This window comes from Eumetopias jubatus, unplaced genomic scaffold (genome assembly GCF_037043125.1).
Source record: "Eumetopias jubatus isolate StellerSeaLion01/CBP00866 unplaced genomic scaffold, mEumJub1_p1.0 scaffold_4, whole genome shotgun sequence".
Taxonomy (NCBI): domain Eukaryota; kingdom Metazoa; phylum Chordata; class Mammalia; order Carnivora; family Otariidae; genus Eumetopias; species Eumetopias jubatus.
This window is the reverse complement of record NW_028274810.1, coordinates 98,109,097-98,134,237: the sequence shown is the minus strand read 5'-3', so window position 1 is coordinate 98,134,237 and position 25,141 is coordinate 98,109,097. Positions and strand designations below refer to the sequence as shown.

Below are 25,141 nucleotides of genomic sequence, written 5' to 3'. Positions count from 1 at the left end.
GCCCACTCTCAGAAGGGCTTGAAGAATGTTTAAAGATAGGGGGGCCTGGCTGGTTCAGTCCGGGTGGAGCGCAGGACTCTTGATTTCAGGGCTGTGAGTTCAAGCCCCACATTGGGCATGGAGCCTACTTAAAAAAAAAGAAAATGTTTAAGGATAAATGCACAAGTGAATCATAGTCATAGCGGCTAATAAAGTATACACAGTTTATTAAGTTACAGATATATTTTGTAAGCGTACACACACATATAATATATACTATATTATATGTAATATATAGCTTTTAATCTTCAGAAAATGTAACCCTATGAGGGTAATGCAGAGACTCACTCAAGTGGTCTGGCTCTAGTCTAAATGACTGAATTATGTAGAACACCGGCGGTCCCCCCAGAGCTAGTGGCACCTTTGTGAGATGTTTTTCAAGTTAGTGCCTCAGGAGGTGGGAGGGGTAGGGGGAACACAGGCCGGGTGGAGAGGCACAGCCTGGCGGCAGCAGTAAACCTGCTGGGAGGCGGACTCGAAAGCGGGGAGTCCGAGAAGGAGGCTGAGAGGTCCCCGAGGGCTGGGAGTGGCTGGCGCTGGCGGGACCGACCGGCACACGGGTCGGTCGGTGGAGCCGGGGTTCGAGCTGGGCCCCGCGGGGGGCGGGGTGAGAGCCGGGGTAGGGGTGCGGGGCGGCGCGCCGAGGAGGGGGCGTGGGAGGAGGTGTGGCGTAGAGGCCCCGCCCCGCCCCGCCCCTCCACCTGCCTCCCTCCCGCAGCCCGCGCGCCGGTTTCGCTTTCCGTCCGAGGCGCCGGAGGCAGCGGAGCGCGGAGAGGAGGCGCGAGGGCGCGAGGGCGCGAGGGCGCGAGGGCGCGACAGGCAGGGACTGCCGGACCCGCCCGCGCTCGGCCGCCGCCGCCCCCCGCACCATGGCGCCCGCCGCCCTCTGGGCCGCGCTGGCCGTCGGACTGCAGCTCTGGGGCGCGGGGCACGCCGTGCCGGCCCAGGTGGGTGACTCGCGCGGCCCTCACGCCCACCGGCTGGCGCGCACCCCCCATCCCGGGGCACCCCGGCCGCGCTCCCGCCCCACTCCCTCCGGGGTGCCGTGCGGGGGCTCGGGGCGACCGAGGCGCCGCCCTCCGCCGGCCAGACGCACGGCGCGCGCGCGCGCGCCTGGACACCCGCTGCGGCCCCCGAGGCCGGTGTGGCACACGTGCGCTCGGGCCACCCGAACTCTGGTCCCCGCGGCGCAGCCCGGCCCCTCCGCCCCCGCAGGCCCGAGTGTTTGGGGGCTGGCCAGCCGTCCCTGGGCTGATCCCCGCTGGAGCCTGGACCCCAGCTCGGACACCCCTGCCTGCCTCCCACGGCGTGGGGGAGGGGGTTCGGTACTGGGGCGCTGTCCCCACGGCGGACGCCGGCACCCTTTTCAGATATCCTCCTCCTCTGGGCTATGGTTTTCCTCTTTCTTAGAAATACCGGGGTTGCGCGCCTGAAAGAACAGGGTCAGGTGTGCAGTAAGCGCCTGATAAGGGCACGGGAGGACCGTGGGCTGTCCCCGTGCTCTTTGCACCGACCCCCTCCCCAGGGCCGACTTGGGGTGTCCGGCGACCATTTCAGAGCCTGTTCTCTGTGGGCTCTGGGTAATGGGGAGGAGACAGTGTCTTCAGGTTCTTCTGGGCTGAGCCCTGGGGACACAGGAGGTGAGGGAGGACTTCTGGGCTGGTTACCAAAGACAGACGGGGCCCCTGAGGGACTCCAGGAACCTGGAGAAAGCAGAGGCCCCAGAGGAGCTGGTCAATATTACCTGCACCCACCGCAGTAGCAAGGTAGAGTCTGCAAAGGGATTGCTCATCCTTTGCCTTCTTTGGCTGTCTCCATAGTCTGGTAAGATAGAGAGTAACCCCATTTCACAAAGGAGGCAAACAGGGGCTCGGAGAACTTGTATTTCATGGACGGGCATGGGGGCGCTCTTCCTTTAAAGGGGGGCATTTCCCCTTCCACCCCGCCTGGCTTGACTGGGGAGGAGGTGTGCCTTCGTCCCTTCCTCTTGAGCTCATCCTGATGGACGTGTGGTGTGCCGGCTCAGGTGAACGTCTTGCCTGGAGGAGGGTGGCAGGTGACATTGGCTGATGCTCGTAACGCAAAGTGATTGACTGGATGCGACTAGAGTGAACCTCAGAGTCCATTTCTTGAGGGCAGAGGTTGGAGGCTGTCAGAACAGAATTGACTCACCCGCAGAGGGTGCCAGGATGTGTCCTGGGGGGCTGCCCCAGAGGTGGTCCTGAAAACAGAGGAGGGTCAGGAGAGAGTCCCAGCTCTGAGAGCCTGAATGCAGGATCAAGTCACAGACTCAGGCCTTGAGGGGTGTTGTGCTGTGCTCCTGAACCCTGGAGTCATGGGAGCCCCCCCGGGGAAGAGGTACAGGGCTTCTCTGTGGGACACCAGGCCCGAGTCCTGGAGTAGTATGAGGGGTCCCCCGTGCCTCTCACTTCCCAGCCCTCCTGACCAGCATGCTCCATCCCCCCGGGACTGTCTCCACAGCCTTGGGGCTGGTCTCCTGGACCCTGCCGCCTCTCCCACTGGTCTTCCTTGGTGGCCTCGCTCCTCTGTCCCTGCCTGAGAAGCCTCCTATGGCTCCCAGTGGTGGAGGGAGAAATTCCCCCCGGTGTCCCAGGTTGGAGTGAGTCAAGGGTCTGGGTTCTTTCTGCCACCTGCCTGCATCCGTACCCCACATCCAGTGAAATGGGGTCATCGAGCTGTCCCCTTCTCGTGGCCCTCCCCTTGCCTCCTCCGTCAGGGCCTTTCCCACATGCCTCCGCTCTCCTGGAAAGCCTTTCCTCATTCTCCCAGCTGGATTGGATCTTCGGCTCTTTGTTCCGCCCAAGGACAGACTCTGTTCTGCTTTTTAATCTAGTTGTGTCTTACCTACCTCAACAGGTGGAAATTTCCTGGAGTGCAGGGCCGGTGGGGTCCTCCTCGTCCTTGTTAGTACCACAGTAGCTCCTTTTTTTGGGAGCGAAGTGCCAGGCACTGTCCTAGGCCTTCCGTACAGCACCTCGCTGGAAGCTTCCTTACAGCAACTCCTAAAATGGGGATGCTGCGGTTCGCATTTAGAGATGTGGAAGCTGAGCCCCAGAGAGGCTGTGGCATTTTCCAGGAATGCAGAGCTGGGGGCGGGGCGGGGGCTGCGGGGATTTGAACACAGGTCCGCCTGATTGCAGAGCTCCTTTCGGTATCACCGCCCTCCCCCCCCCCCCCCCCCCCCCGTGTCTGGATGCCCCTCCTGCCCCGCCAGGTCCCGCACGCTCACTGTGTCCTTAGGAATGTTGGCTGTGACTCTGTAGTCGCAGAAGGAGCTCCCAGGAGACCCAGCCTGGCTGCCTGTGTGGCAGACTCACTGCCATTAGGGCTTTTGCCTCCTTTAAAAGCTGGCTGGTGTAGAAAGCATGATTCCTTCATCCAGTCATTCATTCATTCAGCAGGAAAGCCAGCAGGTTAGGTGAGCACTCGGTGCCCTCTGATGGCGGTGGGCAGGCAGGTTCCCCAGCTGTCTGGCTGTCTGCCTGCTCGTTGCTGGGGATGGGGTTGGGCCCACCTCCCACTGCAAAGTCTTGAGGCAGAGGGCTCACCACTTGCCTCTTCATCATGCAGGGCTCTGGAGCCAGCTCGAGTTAAGGGGAGAGGTTAGGACTCCCAGCCTGGCCTGGGGATGATGGCCTTTGGTGTGGAGATGCGTGAGCAGGGTACCTGCTGCCCCAGGATGTTCCTTTGCCCCCAGCCTGACATCCCAGAGGGGGACCTGGGTGCTGACTGAGGATGTGGCCTGGTGGTGGGGCACTCCATCAGACGGCAGTGGGCAGGCGGCCAGGCACCCTGATGCATGCCATTCATTCATTCCCCCAACATTCATGGACACCTACTCCAGGCCCACTAGTGCTGGGCTCTGGGGACCTCGAGATGCCCATGACCCGGCTCCAGCCCTCCAGGAGCCACATCGCCAATGGTCACAGACCTGGGCTCTGCCCCTACCTGCCCTTGTGAGGCAGGCCAAGTTAGTGAGCCTCCGTTTTCCTGTCTGTGGACATGGAAAGTATTTCCCACTTTGCTGTCCTCACAGAGCCGAGTGGGTGTGAAAGGCATTATAGCAGAGATGGCTGAGAACCTGCCTGGCATTTTAGGTCGGGTAGTGACCCTCACTGCCATCCTGGAGCCTGAGCCAGGGGCTCCTGGAGCACTGTTCCTCCCCAGGGCTGGGAGGTAGTTTATGGTCCTGACCATCCAGTGCAGGGGGTGGGTGAGATTTTGATGCCAACCATGGTACGTGCGCGCGCGCGTGTGTCTTACATTTAGCGCTAGTTCTCAGTTTTATGCCACACTGGCTGCTTTTCTGGTCCTTGGGCATGCCACATACATACCTGCCTCAGGGCCTTTGCACTTGCCTTGCCCTTCATCTTGAAAAGCTTCTCCTGCTGATATCCCCTAGTCTCATTCACTCCACTTTTTTTTGCTCAGATGAAATCTCCTCAGAGAGCCCTTCTCTGACCATCCTGCCTAAAAAAAGCTCTCTACCGGGCGCTCTCCCTCCCCGACCTGCTTTGTTTTCTTATATAACACCCATCGCCTGTTCTGTGTCTTTCTCATTTTCATTGCATTTTCCTCCTGGAATGTGAGCATGGTGAGGGCAGGGACCCGCTTGCCGCTGTAGACTCGCAGCCTAGAACAGGGTTGCTAGCGCTCCTGACATCCTTTAGTTGTGGGGCCGTCCTGTGTACTGTAGGGTGTTTAGCAGCATTGCCTGGCTTCTACCCACTCGATGCCACTAGTAGCCCCCCTTTCGTTGTGTGACAATTAAAAATGTCACTAGGTATTGCTAAATGTCCCCTGGGGGAGAAATTGCCCTTGTTGAGAACCCCTAGCTTAGAATAGGGCCTGGCATGTAGTAGGTGCTAAAAAGTACTGACTAAATGAGCAACAATATTCCTTTGACCTTTATCATGGCCCTGTTTTATGGATGAGACAGAAGACTTGTGAAAAGCCAGTGGTGGCAGGGCTGGGTTCCAGCGTGTCTCCCTCTGTCTCCGGTATTTCTCTGGGCTCCTCTTCATGTTGAGCTTGGGTCTGCTGAGCCTAGGGGTGCTCTCCCTAAAGTGCTCCCTCCTGTCCCTCACTTCCCCACGCGAGCTCGTGACAGGGCCACCCACGGGCAATGACTCAGGGCCCTGGTACGCATGTGACTTGCCCAGAAGCGGGCAGGGAGGGAAGCTGGGGGTTAGGGAGGAGAGAGGGGTGCCACCAGGGGAACGGGAACAGAGTAGAGATGCCGCCGCTCCCAGTTCCGGCCACTCTGGCGGGCCAGGGGGAAGCACTATTGATGACTTAGGGGAAGGGTCCAAGCCTCAGAACAGACACATCCTTACGCTGCTGTTTACAGGCTGTGTGTTGTTGGCAAGTTGTTCTGTCTCTGGGGGTCTCTGTGTTCCCATCTGTAAAATGGGTACAACCCCCACCTCCCTGGCTTAACTTCAGGGTTAAAAGTGCTTTGTAGGCCGTACAAAGCTCCCCGGTGGCTGGTTGAGCACTTGTGGTTTTGCGGGGCCTGACCTGACTCTGGGTCGTGGGGCGGTGCTTGGGCTGAGGTGGGGACCACCATGGAGTCAGAGTCTCTGTCTCTGAGCCATGGGGCCCCAGGGTGTGGGTGGCAGACCTCCAGCTGCCCAGAGCTTCTGCCCAGCGTCCCTGAGCGCAGCTCTCATGCCGCCTGCCTTTTCCTGGCGGTCTTTCTTGCCCCGATGCCCCTCGCTGGGCGGACCCGAGCATGTGGCCATGGCTGGCGGGGAGGGGGGGCAGGTCAGGGAGTCACAACCCTGCTCCTTTCATGAGTTACAGGTGCTCTGTGTCATTTGAGGGTGAGCGGGGGGGCACACTTGGCACAGTATAGGGGGGTCCAATGGCCTCAGCTTCCCCGCCTGCAAGATGGGCCTTCCGGGCTATCTCTAAAATCTCTTCCATTTCTACCCTCTGTGATCCCGAAGTTCTGTTTAGTTGTAACCCTGAGAAGGGAGCGCCCTGTGGAAGATCCCCTGAGGCCATGGTGTCCTTTCTCCAGCCTCCAAGGGACTGCCAAGACAGCAGGAAGGAGCCCTGGCCTGGGTGTCAGGAGAGCAGAGTTCCCTGGCTTGCTGTGTGACCTTGCTCGGGTTACTGAGCTTCTCTGGGGCCCAGCATCCCCTTCCATAAAACCTCGCACCACTGATCCCAACACTGTCTTTGGAATGTTGGGAAAGTGCCAGCTTCGCATATGCTTGACAAAGGCCACAGACTGAGGGGTAAGGGGTTCCAGAAGTTTTCCCAGGAAGAAGAGCCCAGCGCCCCCCCCGTTAGTGTCTTGGCTTCCCAGAGTGCCTCCCTGCTGACCTCAGTCCCACTTGCTGGGCCTGGCATGATTTCCTTGACTCAGGCACCCTTGGCATCAAGAATTCCTGGCTGCCTGTCAGCTTGCTTCTGAGGCCAGACGCAGAACCTTCGGGCAGCACAGGATTCATGGGTTTCCTGCCTCCCTGCCCCTTCGCAAAGTTTAAAAGCCAGACCCTTCGGGGCCCCAGACTGGGGGTAAGGCAGTGCTGTGGGCATCCACTGCAGGGCCTGCTGTCTGAGAACCCACAGCTTCAAGGAAGCCGGGGTGGGGAGTGACGGTTTCCTTGAAGAAGCCCTTTGTCACCTGTGATGGGCACACAGCCCTCCCTGCTGGTTCTGAGTCCTGCCAGCCCCCTTTACAGCCCAGGGCTGTGGGCATCTGTCCCCCTCTGCCGAGCTGTCGACGGTGGGGCTGGGACGCTGAAGCCCAGGGCCCACCCCTGTGGGCCCCGCGGTCGTTTTCCACCGTGGCGTGTTGTGAGGTCATGGGTGGGGGTAGTGACGTCACTGTGGTTTGGGGCTCTCGGGTTGCGCACCCAGTAGGAGGAAGTGTCTGTTTACCGACCGGGGTTCGGAAGTGTAGATTTCCTTCTGCCCCAAATGTGAGCCGTGCGGGGGGAGCCGAGTGGGGGGACAGCTGCCCAGGAGGCCTCAGGCTGCCGCTGTGGTCCTGCCTCTGCCCTGCTTTCTCGCCGACTGGGACATTGCCCTACGTCTCTGAGCCTCCACGTCTCCTTTGCGTGTATGTGTGTGTGTGTGTGTGTGTGTGTGTGTGTGTGTGGGGGCCATGTCTCAGTGTAACCTGTGCAGGTTTATGATCACTAGACTGTTGGTTCGCTTTCTAGAACGAGAAGCCCCATCAGCCAGCTCTTTCACACCAAGTGATGCACGTGGGCATGGAGGGAGGCTGCAGGACCCACCTCCCGGGCCCCAGGCGGCCGCCACCCTCCCTGCTTTGGTAGCAGACGCCAAGTGGACACGCGTGGGGAAGATGGGCAGCGTGGAATGCGGACTGACTTCATGAGCCACAGGCTGAGTCTGTTTCTGGAGCGCTGGGTCCTCAAGAGGCCGGCAAACCACTGCTCTGTCCCCGGCTTTGGAGCCGGGCCCTGGGTTGACCCAGCCGCTCCGACCAGAGACAGGGTAGAAATCCCCAGGGGCTTTTGTTTGTTTTCCTTTGCTGTCCAGACAGTGGCCCACCCATCTGTTTCACTCTGAGCTCGGCCTTGAGTGGGTATGGCTGCCGTGGCCATGGGTTCAGGGAATTGAGTGGGCCTGGGAGGGGGGTGGGGAGTGGAGTAGGGAGGGATTTGGGGACAGGCAGGCTGTGCACCGGTATCTCCTGGGCCATCCATGGGAGGCCTTGTCCAACGCCTATGAGGAGAGACGCCAGAGGCTGCGGGAGGGTCTGGAGCATGAGACTGGGAGCTGGGGGTCTGGTCCTGGCTCAGCTGCCCTCCCTGGACACTGAGATCAGCAGGGACCTCGCCCACCCCTGCCTTAGAGTCCTTTGGCCCCAAATGTTAGACTGGGGGAGGTGGTGCAGGGGTGGGGGTTGTGGCTTTGGGTAGAGGGTGGAGTGCCGTTGAGGCTCCGTCTGGACTTGACAGGGACTCTCCTGGGAAGGGCTCCCGGCACTTTACCTTAGCGAGCAGGCTGCGCACCGGCGTCCTGGGCACCCCTGTCTGTCCTTCCTCCTGCCGGCCCACAGCCCGGGGCTTCCGTCTGCCACTCGCAGAGACTCCAGCTTCGGCTCCCCGGGCCCCTTGGTCACTGCCCCCATCTTTTCTTGTCACCTCCCTGGCTCTGCCCCCCCCCCCACCCTGTCCTCTTCTGGGTCCTCCTGGAAGGTCCTCCTCCTGCAAGGACCACACAGGGATCCCTCTAAAAGCTGAGCCCCGAGGGTGGGCAGGGTGGGGAGTGGTGTGGAGGGAGGCGTGGTGGCGGGAATGGCAGGGGACAGTAGCTAGACTGTCCTGGCGGGAGCTAAAGCCTCGTGCGGCACGGCGATGGCACAGGAGGCCATCAGCTGTTTGGGGCCAGGGAACGCGAGTAGTAAAAAACGTAAAGATCACATTAGAAAGTGGGAGCACCTATGATGTGGGGAGTGTTTCCTAAACATTTTACATGTCTTCTTCTTCTTCTTCTTTTTTTTTTTTTAAGATTTTATTTATTTATTTGAGAGCAAGAGAGAGAACACGAGGCAGGGACAGAGGCAGAGGGAGAAGCAGGCTCCCTGCTCGGGGAGCCCGATGCGGGGCTCGATCCCAGGACACTGAGATCATGACCTGAGCTGAACAAAAGCAGACGCTTCCACCGACTGAGCCACGCAGGCGCCCAACACTTTACGTGTCTTATTTCACTTACTCCTCACAACAGGTCCCCCAAAACGTGTACTGTCTGTGGATGAAAAGATTGATGTTTATTAACCTCATTTCTTGAACAAACTCTCATGCTGCTGGCTAATAAGGGGGGGCGTCCGAATTCAAAGCCAGGCAGCTTCACTCCAGAGTCCCTATTTCGACACCATCCTCACTGCCTGGCTGGGGTTGAGGCAATAGGGAGCCACTGATAGTTTTCAAGTAAGGGAGTGACTAGAGCAGAGTATGTAGGAAGGTCACTCTGGCCTTGGCGGGCAGGCCAGATGAGGTAGAGTGTAATCACTGAAGCCAGAGCCCTGGGCTGAGGGGTTCGCAGCAGAAGAGGAAGAGCAAGGAAGGCTTGAAGGCTTCAGGGAGGAAAAGGGGCCTTTGGACTGGACCCAAGACCTAGTGTGGGACAGAGGTACTCAGGAGGAAGAGGAGCTGTCTCTCTCTGTCCCATCCTGAAACACAAGGCGCATCTGCCTTCAGCCCTGCCCCAGCCGGAGCCAGGTGTTCCTGGAGCTGTCATGGCGAGCCACAGGGTGACTGACCCTGGCCTCGGTTACCTGGGCTCCGGCTGACCCACTCATCCCAGGTGTAGTGTGAGAGGTGATGTGCCCCCCACTGGCAGGGGGCAGGATTCCTGGGGGGCCTCGCTCTGCTGCCAGAGTACCCGGGGGCCTTGCGCTCCTCTGCGCTTCGCTTTTCCCCCCTTGGTAAGGTGGGGACGGAGGTGTCTCTGTCACTTCCCATTGGGGCTGGGGCTGACATCCAGGGGGTGCTTCACGGGGCCGGGCAAGGGTCTCATGCCTTCCCTGAGCCCTCAGCCCTCACAGGCCCCTGGGGAGGGGTACCATCACTACCCCCATTCTAGAGGCAACTGAGGCACAGGGGTTCAGCTCACTGGAGGCAGGGCCAAGATTCCACCCCAGGCGGTCGGGCTCCAGACCTCTGCACGTAAACCACCACCCAGATGTAATGCTGGTCGCCGTGCCTGGGAGGGACTCTTCTCTGAAAGCTGCCAGTTGGTCTCCCCCAACTAAGGACAGACATCTCCTTCTCTCTCTGTGAGCCATTTCCTGCCCCGTTCTCATGTGGGCTCCAACTCATTTCAACTAACTGGAAACAAAGACTTTTGCTTCTGTTAAACAATTCAGCATCTATTAGGCACCTGCTGTGTCCTGTGTCCTGGGCCTAAAGCAATGAGTAATAAAAACCCCCGCAAGTCACGCTTGGCGCTCTTACTACTGGTGAATCATACTGGCCCTATGTGGTGGGCACTGTGTTTGTCCCCATTTTATAGATGACAGAACCGAGGCTGCAGGATGGTTTAAACCGGGCTAGACTTGGCTGTAGGAAGGTGGCTTTGGGTCCATCTGGAAAGCCTGGGGACCAAGAGGGAGGAGGCTGTAGCTGGCGGGAGACGCCAAGGGAGGGGAGACAGGAGCCAGGGACACTGAGGAGGCCACGCCGACAGGACAGGCCGGTGCGTGTAGGGCTGTGGGGGGATGGAGAGGGGTGCCCTCTGCTACTAGCTCCTCGGGGGCAGGGGCCACACCCTGCTAGATTCAAGCCCTGGCACTGAGCACCAACCTGGCCCCCAGAACCGGATACCAGCCCGAGCTTCCTGTCTGCCCCTGGCTCACTTCTAAAGTGACATCACAGGAGGAGGCCGAGAGGGGGATGTGTCACCCCTGGGCCGCCGCCTGTGATGTGGTCCCTCTTGCCTGACGCGGATGCCACTGCTGTCCATGACGGCAGACGAGCCTCCGCTGCCCCGGCCCCGGCGGCGCCCCCGGGTCGGCCTGGCCTGATGTGGCTGTGCCGCCCCCCCCCCCCGCCGTCCCTGGGGCTCCCACGAGCCCCCAAGATGGAGCCCCAGACGGCTCTGCCGCCTCCCACCCTATCGCAGGGTCCCAGGGGCTACCATGCAAATGATGGGGTTTCTCTATTGCTCGAAGAGGGCTTCCACCTGTGTGGGGTCCCGGTGTCCTTCGCAGACGCCTCCGCCCCTCCCCACAGCTGTGGCCTCTGGCCCTGGGACCCTGGAGACCCTTCTGGGAGAGTCACTGCCTCCCCCCGCACCTTGCTCACTGAGTATTCTCAGAGCGGTCACTGTCCCTCTCGGGGCCCCTCTTCTATAAAACAAAGGAGCGGGACAAGACCACAAGGTGTGAAACTGTCCAAGGACACGGAGGCAGACGTGGCTGGGATGAGCTCCCATCTGCTACTTGCTACCTGTTCTTGGACTTAGCACGGACGCTCCGGAGGCCTCTATCGCTGCATCCCTAAAATGGGGTCATAGCGATCTCCTTGCGTTGGTGCAGGAATAAAGGAGGGAATGCATGCGGTGCCCAGTGCTGTGTGTAGACGGTAGGCGTTTCCCCGGGGTCTGCACAGTCTCCCTGTCTTTCTGGCTCTGTGAAAAGGATTGGTTTGAGAGGCGCAGGCTACTCCCCAAAGCCTGAAGCTTCTCCCTGGGGTCTCTCCCCACCTTCCCCCCTTCCTGCCCTCTCCCCGCCCCCAGCGGTGCTCCTGGGGGAGGCCGGCGCTGTGACCCCTTCCCAACGATACTGGCATCTAAGTTCGGGCGGGGTGGGGTGGGTCGGGTCTCCAGAAAATTCGAAAGCCTTGAAGACCCCAAAGATGTTGCGCTAACGGTTGACAGGAAGAGCAGAAGGCTCCGTGCAGAGTTGTAGTGCTCTGGGAAGACATTGCCTGGTGGGAGCCGCTTCTCCTTCCCCGGGCCTGCCCTGCTTTGCCTTCCGCTCTCTCACTGTCTACTTATAAATAGGAGAAGGGACAGAGGGCCGCCACCTTGGGGTACATGCGGGGCCAGGCCGTGCTCCAGGAGCAGGGAAAGACCGGAAGTCATCTGGGGCAGGTTTTGCCCCGTTCCCCCCGAGAGCGCGGACTCAGACTCCAGACTCGGACTGGCGAGGCCGACCCGCCTCTGCCACTTGCTGGCTGACAGCCCCGGGGCAGTGTCCACCTTGAACTGGTTCTTCCTCCCCGGTCCCTCCAGGACCAGAGTGAGTGGGGAGGAGGTCAGGAAGGGAGGGGGCAGCGGGCAGGAAAAGGCAAGCCTGACTCCCCAGGTGACTCTCGTCTGGCCATGGCTTTGGCCCCGGCAGGTCTCTGAGGCTCACTTGCTTTCGGGAACTCACTGCCATATTACTGTCCCTTCTCCTGGACTCTGCGTCCCTGGGTTTTGGCCACTCACCCAGGCTCTTTATTTTGGGGTCCTGTCACCCCTGCAGGTGTTCCCCTGGAGCGAAGCCTCTTTGGGACCACCTGAGGCAACGACCCCAGGAAGCTCACATCTGGCCCGTGGGACTCTCCCTCTCTCTCTGCCCCAGTGAGGCCTCCACCCCACTGTCGTGGCAGCTGGCCTGCCGCGGTCTCCTGACTTTATCTCCTCGAGGACTAGGCCTGGGATTAGCGCATGGGTGACCCTGTAACTCCAAGGAGCACAGGTCAGCTTCCCCACACTTGGCCTCAAGGTGGGAGGGAACCCCCTCCTTTGCAAGGCCCACATGAGCCATCTAGCACCGCCCGGGCCCCGGGCAACTTGTCCTCACCTTGTCCATTTGTAGCTGAAACCAAGCAGAAGGAGCCAGTTCTAATATTCTGTCTGACACAAGTCTGTAATTCAGGACCTTTGCAGACCCTGAGGGCTCCCCCGGGGGCCCCCCTGGGAGCAGGTGGTGAACCTGAGTTCAGACCCCCTGCCTTTGTTCTTACAACGGCTCCAGGACGAGGCAGGGCAAGGCCTATGTGTCGCCTTTTTACAGGTGACAGTGTAGAGGCTCCAAGAGGGTAAGTGACACCCGCAAGTCACCCAGGACCAGCGTGTGCACCCAGATGCTCTAACCTCAGTCTAGTGCTCCTCCAAGATGCCGGGTTCTACATCTCGGGCCCCTCTCCTCCCAGAGGCCACCTGCCCAGGCTGCCCTCACCCTGGGAGAAGGAATGAGGGGCGGGGGCGGGGCCCTGTGAGCCCCTCCCCGGACCCACTTTCAGCCTGGCCTCACACCCCCGCCCCACCTCCCAGCTCATTCAGTCTTTCCGCCTCTCATGTGGGCGGGCCACCCACTCACCCACCCACTCCTCTGAGGTCTGTGGAGGGGCCTGAGCTTCCTGACACCCGTCGTTGAGAAGCCAGAACTGGAAGGGGCTTAGAGCATCAAGCAGGCCCACAGCGCTATTTTCCAGACAAGGAAACTGAGGCACAGAGAAGCCGGTTACTGCCCACCATAGAGGGAGTGCCTGAGTAGGACAGGGAGACCTCTGGGTGAGCCCAGGGGCGCTGAAGTCCTGTCTTACCGGGAGGGGGAGAGGGGAGATGAAGACACCAGCTTGATGCTGGGGAGGAAACAGGGCTGGAGGCGAGGAGACCATCTGAGGCACATTTTCCATCTGTGACTTGAGATTAGTAACAGCGCTGACCTCACAGGGCTGGGATGAGGACTCAGCGGGGCGGTGAGGCGTGCGCGATGCCTGGCTTGGAGCGAGTCCTGGGAGGGGGCGCTGTGTCTGTGTCCGTTGCCCTTACCCTGACCCCCGCCACTCTGCCTCCTAGCTGCCGGGCCTCCGACCGGCCGCCTCCTAGCTGGGCCTACAACAAGCCAAACCCGTTCTCCCGATGCCTTCTGGCCCCAGGCAGGGCAGGCACTGGGGTGTAGTCAATGCAGTAATGCGCAGCACCTGGATGGGCAAGGGTTTGGTGCGTTTGTTGAGTGAATGAACGTTTCTGCTCTCGTCCCTGACTTTCTCCACCATGAAACGGGAGGTCGCCGAGATGCGGCGTCTGAGGCCCCTGCCGGCCCCCGGCGGCTGCACCTCCATCCTGCCCCCACTTCTGGGCCCCATCCTCCTTTAACGGGGCTCCCACGCATCCTTCCAGCGCTCGGCACCAGCCGAGCCTGAGGACGGGTCCTCTCAGGAGCCCAGTGACACAGGCAGTTGTGGGAGGAGCCAGCTCTCAGGCGGCCCATGTCCCTGCGGGCTGTGGAAGACCGGCCTGTTCTGAGGTTCCTGGGGGGGTCCCCTGGGAAACCAGGTCAGAGCTGAGGTCAGAGGATGGTGGCCTGAGGCCGAGAGGGGTCCCCTGCACTGGTGTGTGTGTGTGTGTGTGTGTGTGTGTGTGTGTGTGTGTGTGTGTGTGTGTGTGTGTGTGTGTGTGTGTGTGTGTGTGTGTGTGTGAGGAAGAGCCTGAGTGACAGGCAGAACCTGTTGAGCCCGGGCCCCGGTCCCTGCGTGGCGCGGAGGTAGATGAACAGGGGCGGTGGTGCGGCGGTGACCCAGGGACGAGGAGCTGGCTCCTTCAGCTGTCCTGAGGAGGGGACCAAGGAGTTCTCCAGCGGGACCAGGAAGAGAGTCACATCCCAGCTCCACCCCATCCTTCTTGGATGACCTCAGACAAATGACTTGATCTCCGCCAGCTGTGAGATGGGCCCGCGCCCACCTGCTTTTGGGGGTGGAAGTAGGGTTCCATAAAGTGCCTGTGGCCTGGCCCGGCGCATAGTAGGTGCTTAGCGAATATCCCGTCGTTTTCCTTCCTCCTCAAAGGGCCAGAGCTGAGAAGCTGGACGAGTGACGGAGGCCACGTGGTGGGAGGGTGTGCTGAGTTTTGGGGCACACCTGGGGTCCTGGATCTGTGTCAAGGGGAAAGGGAAGCTTGGGTCCCATGTTTTGGGGACCTTCCCGAGAGAAGGGAGGCGGGAGAAGAGGCAGCAAGGAGTGGCGCTGTTGTGCTCCAGCCTCGGGGCGGGGGTGGGGGGCATGTCACTTCACCTCTGGGCGGCTGGGATCCTTGCGGGGGGGAGACTCTGTGGGACCGTGGGTCTGGCGCATACCGTGGCTCTTGGGAGACGGCAGGTGCTCAGCGCGTGTTAGCTGCTCCCTTCCGCGGGTTTCTCCCGTCCTGGGAGGAGGGGGCCCCATGCTGAGCAGAGAAAAGGGAGTTGCTGACCTTGAGGTGAGGGTGGGTGAGGCGGGGGCCCTGATGGCCTCCTTGTGCCTGGTCCTCCATCACCCTGCCACCAGCCAGGCCCCCTGGAATGGCCTAGAACTTTTGGGAGACCAGGGAGGTGCCTTTGCTTCTTTCCACCTCCATTTCCCACAATCACAGGTGCCTCATGCATTAGATCTTAGATAGGCCCTTCCCTCCCTCCCTCCCTCCCTCCCTCCCTCCCTCCCTCCCTCCCTCCCTTCCCCCTCTCACCCCTCCCTCCCGTCTCCCTCCCTCCCTCACCCCCACCCCGTCCTCCCTCCCTCCCGTCTCCCTCCCTCCCGTCTCCCTCCCTCCCGTCTCCCTTCCTCCCTCCCTCCCTTCCTCCCTCCCTCCCGTCTCCCTCCCTCCCTCCCTCCCTTCCTCCCTCCCTCCCCCTCCCTCCCGTCTCCCTCCCTCACCCCCACCCCGTCCTCCCTCCCTCCCGTCTCCCTCCCTCCCGTCTCCCTTCCTCCCTCCCTCCCTTCCTCCCTCCCTCCCCCCTCCCGTCTCCCTCCCTCCCTCACCCCCACCCCGTCCTCCCTCCCTCCCGTCTCCCTCCCTCCCTCCCTTCCTCCCTCCCTCCCGTCTCCCTTCCTCCCTCCCTCCCTTCCTCCCTCCCTCCCCCCCTCCCGTCTCCCTCCCTCCCTCACCCCCACCCCGTCCTCCCTCCCTCCCGTCTCCCTCCCTCCCTCCCTCCCGTCTCCCTCCCTCTCTACTTCCTTCCCTCCTTTTCCTCCCTCCTTCTCTTCCTCCCTCACCTCCCACCCCCCTCCTCCCTCCCTACTTCCCCCCTCCCTCTCTTCCTCCCTCCTTCCCTCCCTCCCCTTCCCCCCTCCCTCCCTCCTTCCTTTCATCTATTTTCCTCTCCCCCCCTTATTTACCAATCCCATCCATCCACCCGCCCATCCGCCTTCTCTCCAGTCCCCCGTCCCCACACTGGGTCACAGATGGCCTCCCCTGTTATAGTTAAGAGTCATCAGTGATTTCCAGATTTTCACCTGGGAACCTTGTATTTTTGGAAGATTGGGTTTGCTAAACTGCTGAGTAAATTAAGTACTATCCAATTTATTTCCTCATTTTAAAATGTCAGTCAGAGCTCCCTGCGGGTGGGTGATATGTGAGTCTGAGACTCCCCAACACCAGCCAAAGGATCTAGAAGCTTCTGTAGCCCTGCGTTGCCCAGAGCCCGTTTGCCCCGCTCTGGGGACATCCAGAGACCCCTGGCCCATGTGGCTCCTGAGGTGACCTGAGGCGGGCTCCTGGGGCTGTGGGTCAGCAGGGCCTCTGCTCTGGGGAGCTCCACAGTAGAGGGAGGGAGTGACCTTTTGTCCTGCTCTGCAGAGGGGCTTTCTGTTCCTCATAGTTAAGCCGTGACAGGGCTGTGGTTGGTTTTTTGTTTTTTTTTTTTTTCTTGTCCAAAGGATAAACAGGCCTGGAGATTGCTCAAGGGAGGGCTGACCTCCTCTGCCTGCTGCCAGCCCCTGGGCCCTGGAATCACACACAGCAGCAGGAGAAAGTGTAGGGAAGGGTGTTCATAACAAGATTCTGACCGGAAAAGGCCCAGGAGGGGAGGCCTCCAGGCAGTGGCCTGGGGGCTGTGGGGTCCTGCTGCCTGTCTTTGTCCAGGAACCCTTGGCCTGTGGGTGGAGAGAGAGCACAGGCTTGGCCAGGGTAGGGCCCTTTCCCATCAGGCCTTTTGGACCCTGACAGGAAATCCTCCTGCCCCAGCCAGGGCTGGCCTCCCAGGGCCGCCCCTGAGGCTGAGAGTTTTTCTCTGCCAGTTGGAGCTGCACTGGCCCGGTGCTTCTCAGCGCCATGTGAGTGAGGGGCTTTCCTAGTCACCGCTGAGGGTCCCGGTGGGGATGAAGCCCACGGTGTGCTGGGCCGGGTCCCTGACGCCTGTGTTAGCCACCCTGCAGGGCGGGGGGCTGCAAGAGAAGGGTGTGTAGCCCTCCCTGCCCTCGGGACAGACAGCTGCCTCTGGGGGTCTCAGCCAGAGGGAGAGACACGGCCCCTTCCCTTCGGGAAGCCACACAGCTGCAGCCCGCAAGGAAGGCCCATCTGGGGGCCACGGGGGACAGTCAGGCCCTCCGCTATGCTTGGTACACAGTTGAATGGTGTGTATAAAGGGAGCTGCAGAAGGTATGATTTCTCTGGTTTAGGGGCTCCCCTAGCCTTTGATCTCTGGGTCTCCCTCTGTGCCCCCCGCCAGGTCATCTTGCTCTGTCCGGGCGTGCCAGATAATCGGGTATGTTCAGCAGCAGAGCATCAGAATCGCTTGGGGTTGGGGGTTCTCTTTCTTTCTCTCTTTCTGTTACAGTGCAGTTTCCTGGGCCCACTCCCTGAGCATCTGTCCCGTTTGTTGGGGTGGGGGTCCTTAGGAACATCATTAGGGCAGGCCCCCCAGATGTTTTGGACACTGACAGTGAGCCTCACCCCCAAAATGTGAGGAGCCCTGATAAGGGGCCTTGCTCCCTTCCCCTTTTGTCCAGCCTGCTCCAGGCCAAACGGGGAAGGAAGAAGGACTCGGACTGAACGTGTGTGTGTGTGTGCGCGCGCACGTGCATGCAAGCTTGAACGTGTGTGTGTGTGTGTGCGTGCGCGCGTGCGTGCATGCATGCAAGCTTGTAGTCCAGATGGGAATGGAAGTCACTTTTTTAGGCTCTGTGTTTTGCAGAATGGTTCCCACTTCCCTTGCTAGCCAGTGTCTTTCCCAGCCTCACTAGAAGGGGTTTGGCACTGGCCCTGGGATGGAGGGTGGGCTTCAGGGCCAGGCCAGCGTGATGGTTGCACCCCCTCTTTATGCTTCGTGGCTGTGGTGCTGGAATGGATCCCTCGAGGAATGACATTGTAATGAAGCCCATTGCTTCATTACCCCTGAACACCTACTACATGCCAGGCTCCAGAGTAGTAACAAAGAGTTACACCCAACCCACAGGCTCGGAGGACACCCAGCTAGTGGGGGCCCAGCCCTGTCTGCCAGGAGCCCTGAAGGAGGAGGTCGGGATTCTGGGTCCGAGTGATGATTCAGGGTGGCGTGTGGGCTGAGAAGGCTTCAAGGGGGGGGGGTTGCTGTCAGAAGACATATGTGGAATTTTGTCCGAGGAAGGGTGAAGCTGTTCCAGGTGGAGGAGGCAGTTGGGGCAAAGGCGTGTCGGCAGGAAGAGCCACAGATCACTCTGTCGCAGGGAACCCCAGCCCCAGGGGTCATCTCTGCCCCCACCCCCATGACTTCCAGCTGTTGGCCCTGAGCTGTTGGCAGCAGGGCCCGGTCAAGGCTCTGGCAGTCCTGACTCCTAGGCAGTGCGTGTGTGTAGGGGAAGGCCAAGGCCGCTTCCCTGCAGCCTGACCCCCCGGGGGGGGGGTCTCTGGAGCATGAACTGTATACAGTGGCGGTCCTGCAGGGAGGCCGGGGCCCTTACCAGTCAACACCGAGGGCGGCTGGGGGCTGGGCACCCTGCAGGTACAAGAGGACCTGAGTTGGGGGGGGGCGATGGCATCCACTGCCTACAGCACCTGGAGCACTTGGATCAGCACCTGGTACCCCATAAGTGCTCAGGTCATGGTCATGTTATTATTGTCATCAACCAGCATTCATCTACTGAGCCCCGACGCTGTGTGGGCCCTTTGTTGGAGTCTGAGGTCCAGAGATGATGAGGCTGTTATTTCTGTCCCCTGTGTCACAGATGTTTGTGGTGCATGCGTGTATGTGGGGGCACATGTGCGTGTACGTGTGCACACGTGTGCAGGTGCACATGCACCCCCCCCACCCCACTTTAGCATAATGAGCTGATTGTCCGAAGGGGCCATATCCAGTGTTCAGAGAGAGCCCAGAGGGGGAGGAACCTGACACAGCTTGGGGGAATCAGGGAGGGCTTCCCAGAGGAGGCAGCACTCAGCTGGAAGCACCAAGGGGGTGATTCCCAGGTGCAGGAGGGAGTAGGAGGCATCCTAGGCAGAGGGCCACTTTGTGCTGAGCACCGTGGTCCTCTGTGACTGAAGCCACTGCCCTCTGGCAGCTCCGGCACCCCACCTCTGTCCCCTGGAGTGTTTGAGGGGCTAGCCCGATGCTCGGGCCAGCTGGCTCGGTGCCACCACCTGTATACATGCGTGTGCCCGCAAGGGAGGGACAAGAGGCAGTAAAAGAAGGTGGGGACTCTCCTGTCTACCTTCCCCTCAAAGGGGAGAAGCCCCCACATCAGGAGAGCACCAGAGGGAGAGGGCGAAACACTTGCGGCCACAGGACCCCCATCCTGAGGTGTTAGGGGTGACAGGATCCAGGGGTGGCTGTGCTCATGGCTGTCCTTCCCTTCCCTCTTCAGGTTGCGTCGCTCCCCTATGCTCCGGAGCCTGGAAGCACATGCCGGCTCAGAGAGTACTTCGACCAGAGGGCCAAGATGTGCTGCAGCATGTGTCCGCCGGGTGAGGGGCAGCCTGGGACCCTGACTCCTGGACGCCTGGGGCCCTGGGGGCTGGCGCCTTGCAGGGAGTGTGTTTGGCGGGGGGGCTCGGAGCAGGGTAGGGTCATGGCCCTCAGTTCGAACTGAATTCCTTCTAGTTCCATGAATTGGCCCCGTGCTGCCTTTCGCCTCAGGGCCTTGGCACATTCTGTTCCCTCATCCTGGCCTAATTCCCAACTCCCTTCCCCAGGTTAACTCCTACTTTTCCTGTAGAGCTCAGCTTAGACATACCCCTCCTCCAGGAAGCCTGCTCACACTGCCTGGTCAGATCTGGCCCCTCCTTTCAGCTCCCACTGGCCCCTGGATATCCCCCATGGCAGCTACTCTTCACCCTGTGGTCATGGCCTGGTTCCTCTTTTGTCAGCTCCAGCGTGTGCTCCTCTGGGACAGGGACTGTGGGCTTGCTCTCCACTGAATCTCCAGCGCCTGGCAGAGTGCCTGGCACATAGTGGGTGTTCAGTACATATATGACCGAATCAGTGCGTGCTTACCCATTTCACGGAGGGTGGGCCTGAGGCCTAACCCCAGTTGGGAAAGCTGAGTGGCTCAACTCCTGGTGTCATCCATCTACTCGTTTGTTGATACATGCATTCCTATACTATTTATAAAGCGCCATCTAAGTGTCAGGCACTGTTCTGAGTGCTGAGAGTACAACAGAGAGCAGGGCAGACAAAATCCTCACCCTCGTGGATTTTGCATCTAATAGAGGCACAGGCAAAGAAGCCAACAGAGGAAATAGATGTGTGGTCCTATCAGAGAGTAAATGCTGTGAAGGAAACAGGGCAGGGCAAAGCCAATGGAGACAGATGGAGCAGGACATGTGGTCTGGTACGGGGTGGTCAGGGAGGGCCTTTCTGAAGAGCTGACACTTGGGCGGAGACATGTAGGAGGTGAGGGAGTGGGTTATACAAATATACAGGGAACAGCCTGCCGGGTTGGAGAAACAGCAAGTGCAAAGGTCCTGAGGTGGGAGCCTATACAGTGAACCTGAGGAACAGTGAGGCCAGTGTGTGGCCCAGAGAGAGTAAGTTAGCAGGGGCCATGGTAAGAGCTTAGATTTTATTCTACAGACGCTAGGAAGCCATTGGAGGGCCCTTGAGCCGTTAGCCTGAGGTGTGGGCAGGCACACGTGTACCTGTCATCTCCCACAGCCATTTTAAGAGACCTCACAAGGGGCTCTTTTTCTGTTAACTGGCAAGGTCTCTGTAAGAAGTTACTGGATGAGCACAGCAGTGAATATGGCAGGATAGGGCTCAAGGCTCAAGAGAGAAACTCCTTAAAGGTTTGCTTTGGTGTTCTCCCATCTCCTGGCATACCTTCTCTTCAGACCCACAAGAGTCCCATGTCCTCATCCTTGATGAGAAACCAGGGACCACATTCCTAGTTGTCCTGCCAGTTCACACCCCCAGGTGGAGAATTTTAGCCAACTGTAAAGAAGAAAGGAGCTAGCAAACCAGTTCTCACTAAAGTGTGATTGACTAGCAACAGGCAGTTCCAGTGGTAGAATCCCAGGCATCTGGGAAGAGCAGAGGAAAAGGCATTTTAAGAGCATCAGGGCTGTGGTGATGAAGTGACGGCTAGGAGCCTGCAAGATGTGAGATGGCTCGGTGAAGGACTTGGAACGCTTTCAAAGAGCCTTCCCACCCAGGCTTCAGGACGCTGGGGCTCTGGGGGGTGGTGGATGAGCCCCTGACCTCTGGCCCTTGCTTTCTCAGGCTCCCATGCACGATCGTTCTGCACCAAGACCTCAGATACCGTGTGTGCCCGCTGTGAGAACAGCACATACACCCAGCTCTGGAACTGGGTTCCTGAGTGCTTGAGCTGTGGCTCCCGCTGCAGCACTGGTGAGTGGGCTCAGAGAGCGGCCTGGGCCCTGGAACCTTCCCCTGGCCGCTGTGCAGCCCATCCCCTCCAGCTGAACACTGGCTCAGATTACCCCAGGCCAGTTTTCTTCACGCCCCAGAGCATGGGGCTGTACGGTAGCCCTTCCCTGTTTACCAGTGCCATTTTCGTTCCTTTTTTTTTTTTTTAAAGATTTAATATATTTATTTGAGAGAGAGAGACAGCAGTGGGGGAGGGACAGGGAGAGGGAGAAGCAGGCTCCCCACTGAACAGGGAGCCCTATGCGGGGCTCGATCCCAGGACCCCTGGGATCATGACCTGAGCGGAAGGCAGATGCTTCACCGACTGAGCCACCCAGGCGCCCTGCCAATGGCATTTTCATCCTCTGTCTCACCAAATCCTCTCCAACAGCCCCATGGGGCAGGTAGGCCAAGGGCCGCAGGGGGAGAACTGTGCCCATTTTAGAGCTGAGTAAGCCGTGCCTCGGAGAGCAGGTGCACTTGCTCGCGCCATCATGGAGATGGAGCCAGACCACAGGTCTTGGGACCATGCGGCCGGTGTTCTTTCTGCCCCCAGCTGGGGGGATGCGGGGCCGGCGGAGGCAGGGATGACCCTGGGCTACCCTCTGGCTCTTGTAGACCAAGTGGAGACTCAAGCCTGCACTCGGGAGCAGAACCGGGTCTGCACCTGCAAGCCGGGCTGGTACTGCACGCTGAGGAGGCAGGACGGCTGCCGGCTGTGCACGCCGCTGCGCAGGTGCCGCCCGGGCTTCGGCATGGCCAAACCAGGTATGGGGCCAGGGCCAGCGGTCCTCGGGGACCCCCATGGGCCTCTCCTTCATGGGTGTCAACCTGTCAGCCCCACCTGGGAACATGGACAGTGGTGGCCAGGTGCTTGCCACCCATCCAGCTGGCCACCCCTACCCCTTCCGTTCTTTCCATCAGCACGCCAGGTTAGGCGCCTACTCCGTGCTAGGCCTTGAGGGGCCCAGAGAGGGATCAGATTAAGCCCGAAGTTCCTGGAAAATCAGGTGGTGCCCCAGAAGATGAACCCACGTGATCCTGGAGACCAGGAAGTCACTAGAATTGGTTCAAGAACAAAGTGCCCAGCTGTGTGTGTGCGTGTGCGTGCGTGCATGAGCGCGCGTGTCCATATGCTCATGTGCACGTGTGCATGCTCACGAGTGTGTTTTAAGGGGCAGAAGGTGCAGACAGAGGTCCGTAGGCCCCTCAGGCTTCTCCTAGGGCTCCCGCGCCAAGGCCCGCCTGTTCTACTAAGAGTTACAGTTGGTGACGGGTTCCGATTTTTCCCTGAAGGAACTGCAACGTCAGATGTGGTGTGCACTCCCTGTGCCCCAGGAACGTTCTCCAGCACAACATCATCCACAGACACTTGCAGGCCCCACCGGATGTGAGTGGCTGAATCTTGGGTTCTGGAGGAGCAGGGAGGGCGGTCCCTGGGGGACTGTGGTCTAGTGCACAGAGCGGCCATGCCATGGGACCTGAAATCCACCCCCTTCACTGCCTTGGGTTGAGGCACTGGGGAGCCTTATTTGCTGCCGGGATGGCTCTATCCCATAGTGGGCGGGTCCCAGCACAGCCAGCAGGTGTATGGTAGCCTGGCCCCGGAAGTCAGCACTGGGTTGGGGGCATGGGGACTGGGCGGGGGGGACAGAGACGGGCCATTCTGAGGGGGGATGTGGCACAAATTCTCTCTCCCGCATCCTGGGTGCTGGGACTCCTTACCCACCTTCCTGGCTCCCCATGAGCGAGCCCAACCACGCCGAGCCCTTCTGGCCTCTGTTGTCCCCTGACCAAACCTCCTCCGCCCCCAGCTGTAGTTCTGTGGCCACCCCTGGCAACGCCAGCATGGATGCAGTCTGCACTTCTGTGACCCCCACCCTGGGAACGGCCCCACGCCCAGCCTCCACATCCCAGCCAGGGCCCACGCAGTTCCAGCGTGGGGAGCCAACTCCAGGGCCCAGCACGGCTCCCAGCACCTCCGTTCTGTTCCCAATGGTTCCAAGCCCCCCCACTGAAGGGCTCAGCACAGGTGACATCTCTCTTCCCATTGGTAAGTCCCAGGAGGGCTCGTTCAGCCTCTCTACTCTCAGAGTTTTACTGAGCGCCCGCTGAGGGCCGGACCCTGTCCTCTGTCCTGGGAGGCGGGTGCTGGTGAGACCTGTCTTCTGCCAAGACGTGGTGCTGTCACTAAGAACCGCTGGGTGAGAGAGGTGGGGTCAGCATTTTATCTGCAAGAGGAGATGATCTCCTGGTTGCCATTTCTGATGAACTCATTAGCCGATGAGCTGGGCCAGGTCACCTCATGGGTTTCCCTTCTGGGGTTAGGACTCCATCAGACCACAGATCTCAAAGTGGTGACCCGGGGGCTGAATGTGGCAGACGGACATGTTTTGTCTGGTATGTAGTTTTTAGCTTGTTGGTCTTGTAATTGAATTTGAGAAGCTCTGGACTGGGCTTGCCCCTCCTGTGGCAACCCAGACATCTTTGGTCATGGACTTGGCTGCCTGGCCCCTGGTATGTTTGGGTTTGCTTTCTGCAGTTGCTTTGAGCTTCTCTTTTTCCTTCCAGGACTGATTGTAGGTGTGACAGCCTTGGGTCTGCTGATAATAGGACTGGTGAACTGTGTCATCATGACCCAGAAAAAGAGTAAGTTTTCATTCCTTCCTCTTTCATGCATTCATCCATTTGCTCTGGAAGCTTTTCTGGGGCTCTTCCTGTGAGTCCAGCACCGGGCACAGCCTTGTGGGTCAGACAGAGCTGGATACTGGCAGTCCCTGTTCCGTGGGAGCTCAGAGCCGGGGGCAGAAGGCATGGCCACTAACTTACCTACTAAGAGGCAAGATGTCATCAGAGCAATCCAAGGGGGTGGCAGTCTGGGATTCTTGCCTGGAAATCCTGAAGCAGGTGGTGGTGTCGGAGCTGAGTCAGATTTCCGTGGGTAGACATGTGCAGGACAGAGAAGGCAAGCTAAGGGGAGGCCATGGCATGAGCAAAGAGGGGGACGCTGGACAACAGTTGGGCATGGTGGAGGGGAATGGGACAGGGTTGGGTCAGCTGGGGAGCTGGGAAGGGGGGCTTCTGTGTACCTTGTCTGGTGGGTGATTGCTGCTGCCCAGGGCTGGGCCTAATCTGAACGGTTCTGCTTGGGCCCCATGCTGCCCTCCTCGTCAGAGCAGGTGTGACCTGAGGAAGCCACTCTCCCTGACTTGTCTGTCCCCTCTCTCTTCTTCACAGAGAAGCCCTTCTGCCTACAAGGAGAAGCCAAAGTGGTAAGTGTCCCTCTGCCTCCCCCTCCTCCCTTGCTCTCCTTCCTGGTGGGCCGTGTTATTCCCACGGGAAGCCGTGAATTCTGAAGGTTGGTCTGCCCAGTGTGAGGCGGTGTGCTGCCCTGGGGGGCTGAGGGAAGGTCAGCCAGTCTGTCCTTGGGGGTTAGGCAGCCCTCCCTGGGCTAAATGAGAGGGTGAGTGTGAAGTGCCCCATCAGAGAGCAGGGGGTCAGTGGTGTCGGCACCAAGCACCTGCTCATGGACCCCTGTTGTGACGTTGGGCAGACGAGAAATTACTCGCGATGCTTGTCTCCTCACCATTAGAAGGGGACAGTGTCTGCTTAGCCCCACGTGAGGGCTGTGCTGTTCACTCGGTGGCGACAGTTCTCAGCGTCTCCCTGAGGCCTCACAGAGCTCTTCCTCATGGAGCCGTGCGGGGGGTACCCTGGTGTTCCAAAGAGGGTCTGGGAGGGGTCGTCTGTGGGGTTGAGAGGGAGGCTGGGGGTTGGGGCCCTGCGTCCTGCTCTCTGCTTCGACCAAAGCAGCTCACCTTTGATCTTTTTTTAATAAAACGGGGTCTGTGAGGGACTTTTGTTAGGACACTGGCGTGGTAGCTCATCAGTTTCTCCTCAGGAAGGTGTGCATTTGATTGCAAGTGACTTAAAGCAAAGGGGCTTTATTTTTCTCATGTCCCAGAGAGTCCGGGGGTTGTCAGCTGCTGGAACCGTTCATTTGCATCCCTCTGTGAGGCCAGCAGGACCCCAGGCTCTGCCCCCTTCTGCGTGTCGGCTTCTGTTCTC

General features: G+C 59.8%; 1 protein-coding gene across 2 annotated transcripts in view; it reads left to right on the top strand.

Annotated features, from left to right (window-relative positions):
* Window positions 1-804: 804 nt before the first annotated feature.
* TNFRSF1B (TNF receptor superfamily member 1B) overlaps window positions 805-25,141 on the top strand; it is a 33,547-nt gene continuing 9,210 nt past the window's right edge. The window contains exons 1-8 of one of the 2 annotated variants that reach the window (XM_028108627.2): window positions 805-986; window positions 19,074-19,173; window positions 20,927-21,055; window positions 21,692-21,841; window positions 22,370-22,463; window positions 22,888-23,126; window positions 23,645-23,722; window positions 24,311-24,345. In XM_028108627.2, coding sequence (XP_027964428.1) covers window positions 909-986; window positions 19,074-19,173; window positions 20,927-21,055; window positions 21,692-21,841; window positions 22,370-22,463; window positions 22,888-23,126; window positions 23,645-23,722; window positions 24,311-24,345 — 903 coding nt within the window. In that variant the 5' untranslated portion in view covers window positions 805-908. The remainder of the gene's footprint in view (window positions 987-19,073; window positions 19,174-20,926; window positions 21,056-21,691; window positions 21,842-22,369; window positions 22,464-22,887; window positions 23,127-23,644; window positions 23,723-24,310; window positions 24,346-25,141) is intronic. The other variant, XM_028108628.2, reaches the window with a different exon arrangement.